Consider the following 10,881-nt stretch of genomic DNA (forward strand, 5'->3'; position numbering starts at 1 on the left):
AATATTACATGCACATGCATATATAAAACATATCATATCAAAATTAACATCAAAACACCATTTTAACTTATAAATAAGAACGAGTCTTTTAGAAAAGTGAGAACTATTATATTATTTATATATACACCACTGCAATTCTTTATTATTTAGAAATTATCTTTTATATGTTGGGGTTTAAGCATCCCTGATGAAGGTTAATCAGGAAAAGCACTTCGGACGCACAAAATTTATAAAGTGTTATTTAAGAATTGAATGCTTCTTTTTGTAACTTCATTGGGGTGTAAAAGCGTTGACCGAAGTACATTTTGTATGAAGCACGGTAGCGCCTCATTCTAAAAATGTGCACACGGTCAACGATTTTACAACCCTATGAAGTTACAAAAAGAAACGTTCAATACTTATAATTACATTTTTTTAGCTAGGATCATGAAAACTAGATTTTTATCAAGTTTATATTTAATTCACCTGTGCACTTAATTGTGGGATCTCGTGTCATGAATGATAAGTTTTATTGAGTAATGCAATTGATTAAGGAATAACACGAGATGTGCAGTTAGCCCATCAAAATAACGTATTATTATGAAACATAAAACTGATGTATTTTTTTCTATTTAGAGTAAATCAAGCTTAATAATCATGATTAGAGTTAGTATCAAACATTTTTTGTTATGTCTTGTTTTCACATACTTTTGTAGTTTGCCTTGTGTCATGTACCCCATATATTTATTTTACCTATTTGAAAAGGAAAGGAATATTTTGTTCTTTCTTTGAAAGCAACGTTTTCTAAAATTTAAACTAATGAAGATTATATGTTATACAGTATCTAAAGGTTTCATAACGTTGCTGTAATGACTGAAAATGAAATCGAAATTTTGTCTTTCGAACTACATGAGGAAGACGGAACTAATCAACGATGCAACGGCGATGAAAAGTCGTCACGACTAGAACACAGACATGTGAATGTAGATAGTGGATGGGCTTGGGTTGTTTTGGCAGGTAAGATCAACAAAATGATTTTGAAATTGGATTAAAATAATTGAACAAAAAGAAGTTATACTGAAAAACTATTAGTAATAGCAAGAAAACGATCTCAATATGAAATTGTCATGCATTATCCTAGATTATCAGATATTCATCTTTTGTTTGGACTCCTAGTAAAACAATTGTTATCGAAATTTCTTGACAAAAAAAAATGTTTCTGAACGAAAGTGAAAAATAAAGTTTGTTTCTATTGAAAGTACGAAACAAAGTATTGATAAGAAAAAAACATAGATTTAAAGAAAAACACTTTGTTTTTTATTTGAATTGAAATAGTCTGTCCAGAGAGAAAATAATCATGCTCGATACAAAAGATCAATCATCAGTGCCTTAAAATTGAAACTTGAATTTGTGTTAATAAAAAAAAACCCAGAAAGACGCACTTTTCATTAGAGTACTTTTTTCTAATCAAGCTGCCACTGTACAGTTCTGTCTAATGGGTTCCGTGACCAAAGGAATGGGTGTTTTCTTCAATGGATTTATAGATCATTTTGAATCCTCGTCTGCTGTGACGTCAATTATACCCGGTGTATTTCATGCTACTTATAGCTTTTTCTGTAAGTATTAGTTACTTTAAACCGTTTTAGCTGCAAACTGCTTTTTTTTCTTATGCTTATATATTGATGAGCTTTTGATCTTTTATGCTAATGTACATTTCTTGAGGTACTGATTTTGGTTGATTTCGTGGGTACAGTAGAACCACGATCTATAATGTTCAACTTCATACAAATTTCCTACATGCTTGTATGAAGAATTATTGAAAACCGCGTATTAAGGAGGTAGACCTAGGTCAAGGGAAATAACTCTTAAAATCATCAGTACGTTTGTGTCAACCATTTTCAAAAATATATTCTAAGCTTCTAGGTTACATAGATGATTTTCAGTCTGTTTCAGGTAAATGCTTAAAATACATTGATGAACTTGACTTTTACAAACGCTTAACTGATTTAAAGAGTTATCTCCCTGAACCAAGGTCTACCCCCTTAAAACGTTGACGAAATTACATGTTTAATCCCGACGTATTTTTGCTTCAAAACAGGAGCCTATGCCCATTGTAAAACTTATCTTTTTTTATTTAAGTTCATTTATTAGTACTGACGTTTAGTATGACGTCCATTTTTACTGAACTAGTATACATTTGTTAGGGGCCACCAGAGGACGACCTCCGGGTGCTACGTTGAGAACCCATTGGTGTCATGTGTCTATTGTCTGCTCTATTGTCGGATGTTGTCTCTTTGACATATTCCCCATTTCCATTCTCAATTTCATTTTATAAGGTCTTTAACTTTATAGCTAGACAAATGTGATTATATTGACTTCAAACATATATTTTGCTATCTGCTTGTCTATTGGTTACCATAAAAAAAACTACAAACGAACATATGGTGTAATTCAACAATTATGAGCTTGTTACAGTAGAATTAAAGTAAAACATTGACCAAAACAAAAATAAATATATAGCTGAAAAAACAAATTAACGCACACAACATGACATTGTCTCCTTTAAGCCTTCACACACTGCGGATGTCTTTTGATTATTTTTTTTTATTATAGGGTTGCTGTTTCATTCAGGTAAACCCCATATAATCAATTGGTTCAAATGTAAACTACACAAATTATTTATCAATAAAAAAAGGTACAAAACGTAAAAATTTAAAACGTTTGAAACCATATAAACGTATTAAAAAAAAGTAATTGTAATGTGTAATATAAATTTTGTAGCTTTACCGTTTTTAACCATTGGTTTACGATTTTTTTCAACACGCCAGCTTGTGATAACGGCAGGTATCTTATCAGGGATGTCTTTTATCATTGCATGCCTAGCCAATTCAGTTAAGGTACTGATCTTCACATATGGGGTAATACTAGGTAAGATATGCATGACATCAGATTTCCCTTTAGTTACTGAAGATAGTTTTCCTGTAAAAAAAAATCATAACTTTGTGAAAGAAACTCATAAAAAAATACCAGGTTTACGACTTTTTACGCCAAACACGTGGTTCATCTACACCAGACTCGCCCGTTTACCTCGAATATGAAAAGTTATACGCGTACCATCATTTGTATTATGTGTAGTAAGGACAAATTTGAAACTTGTGTTTTTTTAATAAACGGTCATAGTTTACGAAATTCATCTTGTTTCCATAAATATGTAATGATATTTTTTTTTCTTATGAATTTATCATTATGAAGATCAGTATGCAAATTATTTAAGTTTTTTCTTTCTTCAGGAATTTCATTTGCTCTATTACATGGACCAGTTTCATACTTGATTGGAGTATATTTTGTTAAAAGGAGAAATTTAGCACAAGCAATATGTGGATCAGGATTTGGATTAGGAGGGCTGATTTTTCCACCTATTTATACATATCTTATAGAACATTATGGACTTAGAGGTGGCTTATTATTAACAGGGGGAGTTCAATTGAATATTGTTGCATTTGCTTTATTTCTGAGACCACAATCCAGCAATGTCTCAAAAGAAAAGGAAACAAAAACTAAACAACAAGAAATTAATGAAAATATGACAGCTTTCAAATCTAAACCAGAAACTTCAGTTTCTCCAGAAGAACTACAGACTTTTTTTAACAAAAAGCAGAATATTGAAGAGAAGTTTGATTTTAAGGAGAGTATAGTTTGCTCTGGTACAAGAAAGTCTGTCCTAAACAGGCTATTACAATGGTTGACCGTCATAGTGGATTACACTCTATTCAAGCATTGGTTCATGCGTGTTTACATAGGAGTCTTTTGCATTGGCTGTATAGGAGTAATATATAATGTTATTTATATAGCACCATTTGCAAAAGATAATAATGTTAGTGTGAACGATGTTGCAATTCTCGTCTCTATAGTAAACACGTGTGACTTTATTGGACGTATTATGAATGGTGTTATAACCGATCGTAAAATTCTGAAGAATTATCAATCCGTTATCTTAACCAGTTCCATAACAGCAATAAGTATGGCATTAGCTCCTTTATACACGAAATATTGGCACTTTGTAGTTTATGGAGTAATAAGTGGACTAAATGCAGGTTGTCTGCTTGCTTTGACTCCAGCAATTATTGGAGATTTTCTAGGAATGGAAAATTTTAGATCAGCGATGGGGATACTTATGTTTGGCGAAGGAATAACAACCGGTCTAGCAGCTCCATTTATAGGTAAGACTATACCTCAAATTCACGTTAATTCTCTTATCTAAAAGACGTGGTGTTGATGTCAATTACAAAACAAACAAAAAATACTTATTTTAACCAAATCTACAGACAACGTAAACTTAGATATGTATTTTTTTAAATGGATATATGGCACGCCAATTGTTTCGCAATCTGATTCTTTAATCACCATTAAGGACAACGGCAGTCAGTGTAAACTCTTTATACATATTAAAAAGACAATAGCTACGAGATATATAAAATATTAAATATATATTATTTGTTTTGCTCAATAGTTATAAAAGGTACCAGGATTATAATTTAGTACACCAGACGCCCGTTTCGTCTACATAAGACTCATCAGTGACGCTCATATCAAAATATCTATAAAGCCAAACAAGTACAAAGTTGAAGAGCATTGAGGACCCAAAATTCCAAAAAGTTGTTCCAAATACGGCTGAGGTAATCTATGCCTGGGATAAGAAAATCCTTAGTTTTTCGAAAAATTCAAACTTTTGTAAACAGGAAATTTATTATTGATATTCATGTCAACACCGAAGTGTTGACCACTGGGCTGGTGATACCCTCGGGGACGAAACGTCCACCAGCAGTTGCATCGACCCAGTGGTGTAAATAGTTATCAAAGGTACATTTTTGTACCAGGATTATAATTTAGTACGCCAGACGCGCGTTTCGTCTACATAAGACTCATCAGTGCACGTGACGCTAATATAAAATATTTATAGAGCCAAACAAGTACAAAGTTGAAGAGCATTGAGGGCCCAAAATTCCAAAAAACTGTGCCAAATTAATTAATGAAATACAAATAGTTAAATAATAATTCGCCTTTTAGCTGCCAGTATGGTTCAATTTTGACAAAATATGCTAAAAAACCTAGATTATGAAATATTCATTTGCAAGTGAATAATTCGACCTCATTGAATTCATATTCGTATTCATGTGAACTTCAATTTAACCTCTTAGCTTGAGATGAATAACACGTGAATTGTATGTGTAAACATATTTAAAGGAACAGAATGTCAACATTAAAAGTGAAACAAAGGTAAATCATTTGATTGACTGATTCGATCCACAAAATTTCATTCTTAGACAGGTAAAAACGATGATAAACATTTATTTTTCATCTATAATATGAAATTAAATAGACCTAGAATAACACAAGAGCACGAGTTTGCTTAATCTATTTATATCTTTATTTATGTTTACATCGTTTATATGGTCATCGAATTATATTAGAGGTCAACTCGATAAATAATTAGATGGCGTCTTGACTCAATTACACACGAAACGAAGCTACGGCTTGTCATGCCCGTGTCCTGTTAATTGTTATTTCAGACTTTTAATGGTTTGCATAAATGTTTACATTGATATAAATAAAATATCAGAATTTGATTAAAATCGATGAACATGAATTTGACAGCTAGTGCCCTTTTAAGTGTTTTTATATGTGTGCATGTGTATGTGTGTGAGATTCTAAAGAGGCGAAGATTAAGACCCGCATGACGAAAGCATTTTATCATTATATTTTGTTTTTACAGGTTATCTAAGGGATATAACTGGAAGTTACGTAGCTTCGCTGTATTTCATGTCAGCATGCAGCTTGATTTCTGCGATAATTTTTATTGGAGGTCTATTAGGAAAACGTCACTGGACGTTAATAATCAAAAAATCAAATGATCATGGGAAACGGACATCACTGTGAAAAGTATATAGATGACAGAAATATTTTAATGGAGTATACAACAAGCCAACAAAAATATGGAGGACAGCATCTTGTTTCAATAGAAGAAAACCGTTTATGTAATTTTTCAAGCTCTAAATCGCCTCGACTCTGCGCTATTTGGGAAGTTATCAATTTTGTGACGGGGTTAAGTTGCTATATTCTGGAAAGCCTTATAGCATGTTGCAAGATTAAGAAGAACAACAAAAGCACTGTATCTTTTATTATAGATAATTTCATTGTAATACAATGTCACTAGTATTAGTGTAATTAAAACAAAATAAATTGATAGATTGTAAATTAGTCAACACGAACCAAAGATGTGAATATATACAGATCAGTATACAACCTTCATAAAGGAAAAAACCTCTTACTGTTTACTAAGCTTAAAACGAACGAAATAACAAAATGTGAAACCACTCTTGCTGTTTATAATTGGGTATTTTACTTGTCGTTATATATCTAGTAACATGTAAAAAAAAAAACGTGGAGATTTTTGTTCTCGAAAAACTAGTTAAACTACAACTCATTTAATCTTTTACAGTTCTTCTTCGGAATAATCCTGTACCAAGTCTGCAAAATGACAGTTGTGGAAAAGTAAATTTGAGTAGTCTTATTATTGATATATTAAAAATAACAATAATAAGAATTAATAAAATATCCTTTTTCCTGATTCGGATTTAGATAAAAATGAATGAAAAGTAAAATAACAAAAATACCGAACTCCAAGAACAATTGAAAACGTTAAACAAAAGCTCAAACACATCAAACGAATGTCATTTCAGGCAATAGGCACTCATAAACAACTGTTAATGCGGTCATAACCTTGTGCATAGTTAATGAATGTTCTAAACCAGAATTGATTCAGGTTTTCAAGTTTGCTGTCTTCATCGAAGTATCTTTTGGGATAACATTTATTAAATAAAGGCAACAGAAGTATACTGCTGTTCGAAAGTCATAAATCGATTGTAAGAAAACAAATCCGGGTTACAAACTAAAACTGAGGAAAACACATTAACATTGGCCATTGATCTGAATCATGGTCACAACATAATGCACAGTGGTTAATGATAACAATAAAAAAGTAAAATAACAAAAAATTCCTCCGAACTCCGAGGAAACTGATATACGGAGAGTCTTTATGCAAATGGAAAAATCAGAAGCTGTATATTTCTGACTTATTTATACAATGTATATCGTACCAACTTGCAAAATAAAGCGTTATAAGTAAAGTTTATTTCAGAAAATTGTTGAATACCTTGACCTTAAATAAGTCAATGAATTCATTGACAAGCTGAATCAGTCATGTTGTTTGAATGCAATCTTTTAGTTTTTTTCATTGTAAGATAATAATTATGGTGCAAGTTCAAGGTAAGAAACCAGAAGAAGAAAAAGTTAGGTTGCAATCTAATTGCATGACATGGCAGGTTAATGTTGAAAAAGTGATTACGATGCACTGTTTTGACTATATTTCTCTCTCTCTATGTTAGAGCAAATACATATAACATTAAAACATAAGAACATGTATATAAATAATAGATGTGGTATGAGTGCCAATAATACAGCTCTCTATCAGATTCAAAATGCATAATAGGTTAAAAATTATAGGTCAAAGTACGGTATTTAACACAGAGCCTTGGCTAGCCGAACACCAAGCTATAAAGCCCCCATAATGACTAGTTTAAATCAATTTAAAAAACGGTGTAATCTATATGCACATGTAGTATGATTGCAGTGCAATAGTTATTCACTAGAGTTAAAATGACAATGAAAAACAGGTATATAGTATACCTGGAACTTTAAGCATAAAAAACAAAACATTAGTTACTCTTTATGAACACGATTATGTGACTCCTTCAGTCCCTGAACTACATTCCAAATTTTTTTTAGGGGGGATCCTGTTACCCGACACTTTTTTCTTAAAGCTTCATGTGTTGTCTGCCTCCTTCGACTAAAAACTTTTTTTTTTTACTTTATTTTACTAAGTTAGCAGACATTTATTTGCTTCGAATGCTTTTAATCCTCTATGGAATTACTTATGCGTTTGTATAGAAATTGTCGTCGTCAAAATTTAAGTGAATTGTAATGTAACAATAAATCATGGTACTAAGTAGTTATCAAAGGTACCAGGACAATAATTTAGTACAACAGACGCGCGTTTCGTCTACTTAAGACTCATCAGTGAAGCTCATATCAAACAAGTACAAAGTTGAAGAGCATTGAGGATCCAAAATTCCAAAAAGTTGTGTACCAAATACGGCTAAGATAATCTATGCCTGGGATAAGAAAATCCTTAGTTTTTCGAAAAATTCAAAGTTTTGTAAACAGGAAATTTATAAAAATGACCACATGATTGATATTTATGTCAACACCGAAGTGTTGAATACTGAGCTAGTGATACCCTCGGGAACGAAACGTCCACCAGCAGTAGCATCGACCCAGTGGTGTAAGCATTGACATTTTAAACATTTCTTATTCATATCTTTTGTTATTATTTTTGTGAAAACATGCGCATCAAATATTCACAACATATCTACAAATTTAAGCATTTTTTTGGTAAAAGTAATAATTTCGCAGCTTTTTTCATAAAGAATTTCAGTTTCTTTAAACGAGAAAACATTCAGTGAATGTCATTGTCTGGGTCAATATCTAATACAACTTTAACAGGTCTACCGAGACAAAAATGTTACATGTACATGTATAATTAATGTGCTCTTTTTGTGTTTAAAACATCAGTTTAATGTGCGATATGATGAAAAAGTTTTCTGTTGTAGTCATCATTATATTTTACTGTATTGAGACAAGAATAAATAGGTATTTGTTATTTATTTACATATTTTAAAAAGAATTTAATGAAAAGGCAGATATTTATATAGGTAAATCATTTACTGGATCGATGAATTTGCTTGCGATAAATAAAATGTATTAGGAATTATTCTAATATTCAGTCATTGACTTTAAAATGGAGATTCATGTTAAATCTTATTAGTGTGTATTTTCCCAACATGAAGAACTTATCACATCTGACAACGATGTGTACGAAATGTTTTATCGTGTGCATGAAATGTTCATTTGTGTGCTCAACATTTTAAACCTGTGCACGGAATGTTAAATCGAAAAATCGAAATGTTAAACTGTGTGATCGAGATATCAAAAACTCCTTTTCAGTTTTATTTATCTATGAAAAAGTTACACAACAAAATTACTGAACTCCAAAAAAAATTTAAAACGGAAAATCTCTAAATAAGTGCCTTACTTAATGGCAAAATCAAAAACTGAAGCACATCAAACAAATAAAAGACTAGACACAGACATTGCCTGTTTGTAGCTTACGGAGACGTCATGGTTTTAAAGATACCTTATCATGTCATGGTTTTAAAGATACCTAATCATGTCATTGTTTTAAAAATACCTAATCATGTCATGGTTTTAAATATTCTTAATCACGTATATCAATTGCAATAAATTCCATTTTATTGACAACAATATGTGAGCAAAACAATCAGACATAATAGGTAAAAATGTCAAAAATTGGGGTTCAGCAGTCCTGTGTTTTTTGTTTTTTTTTTTGGTTTTTTTTTGGTGCAAATTGACATTACATATGCGACAAAATTAAACATTAAGGATATATAAATGGAAGTTTGGAAAGAATATCATCAATACATCTGAATGTTAAACTAAACGAGTAGGCTTCTTTGATCTTTGAACACGCTCCCTTTTCCTAATTTTCCATTTATATTTTGGAACTTAAAATTGACTGACCGTTTTTTGTGAAGAAATGGACGAACGAATTCAGGAATTGAAAAAGTATTGTTGGGCTAATTAAATGAATCTTTTTAACATTGTGTTATTGTTGCATTCGATTTTCGGATTCATTTATATCAGGATTAAATAATGATCAAGAGCCAAATGTTTTGCTGAACGAATAAATTGACAAAAGAAGCGCTACATTAACGAAGTACCCCACCAATGGTTGAAAAAGAATACTTCATGCTTTCGTAAAGGATATCTCTGTTTCATTGCTTTGTTTCTGTTTAAAAGCATACCACTCTTAAAAATAGTTAACACAGCGGCAGAAAACTCTACACAATACTGTTTTCCAAAACCGTATGTTTCTAAAGAATATTTAAAATACTTCACTTTCAATGTCATGTTGACAGGAGTTACTAAAACACCTTTAAAAATGACAATAGGCGAAGACGAAATTACAATTAAATTACACCTATAATTCATTAACCTCTTTCTTCTATAACTGTTTCAAGAAAATGGTGAAAATAAGGTTGATAATGCTAGAGACCTTTTAAAACTAAATGCATTTTACATTGATTGGCAGACCGTGTAAATTTACGTCAAACACATGTCATTTAAAACAGATAAGATAGACTTTGCAAAATGCTTCAAAAATTAAAGTTAATTTGTTTGAAAAATGTAATAAAAATCTTTTGAAGTCTTGCAAGTATTCAAACTGTTGATAAATCTTTTTTTGCTTATTTTTTTTAATATCCTCGTGAAATTAAAAGAGGGACGAAAGATACCAAAGTGACAGTCAAACTCATAAATCTAAAACAAACTGACAACGCCATGGCTAAAAACGAAAAAGACAAACAAACAACAGCACACACGACACAACATAGAAAACTAAAGAATAAACGATACGAACCCCACCAAAAAACTAGGGGTGATCTCAGGTGCTCCGGAAGGGTAAGCAGATCCTGCTCCACATGCGGCACCCGTCGTGTTGCTTATGTGATAACAAATCCGGTAAATAGTCTAATTCGGTAGGTCACATTCATGAAAGGGAAGGGGATTGTAGTTACGACGTAAGGAACATATCCGATATCATTTGTGAAACGGTTATTCCATAACGGCCAACCAACTCGTGATGGCGTCCGTAAAATTTACGAAGGGATGATTTCAACTTCACCATTTGGATTTCTTGGTTTAATA

The 10,881-nt window shown here is 31.6% G+C and overlaps 1 protein-coding gene across 1 annotated transcript; it reads left to right on the forward strand.

Annotated features, from left to right (window-relative positions):
- The first annotated feature begins 797 nt into the window (after window positions 1–797).
- LOC143056471 (monocarboxylate transporter 12-B-like) lies at window positions 798–6,200 on the forward strand. The gene is made up of 5 exons (XM_076229550.1): window positions 798–996; window positions 1,452–1,595; window positions 2,761–2,907; window positions 3,270–4,199; window positions 5,753–6,200. The coding sequence occupies exons 1-5, from the start codon at window positions 849–851 to the stop codon at window positions 5,914–5,916; spliced, it is 1,533 nt and encodes a 510-aa protein (XP_076085665.1). The 5' UTR covers window positions 798–848; the 3' UTR covers window positions 5,917–6,200.
- The last annotated feature ends 4,681 nt before the right edge of the window (window positions 6,201–10,881 follow it).

Source organism: Mytilus galloprovincialis, chromosome 13 (assembly GCF_965363235.1).
Source record: "Mytilus galloprovincialis chromosome 13, xbMytGall1.hap1.1, whole genome shotgun sequence".
In the NCBI taxonomy this organism is placed as follows: domain Eukaryota; kingdom Metazoa; phylum Mollusca; class Bivalvia; order Mytilida; family Mytilidae; genus Mytilus; species Mytilus galloprovincialis.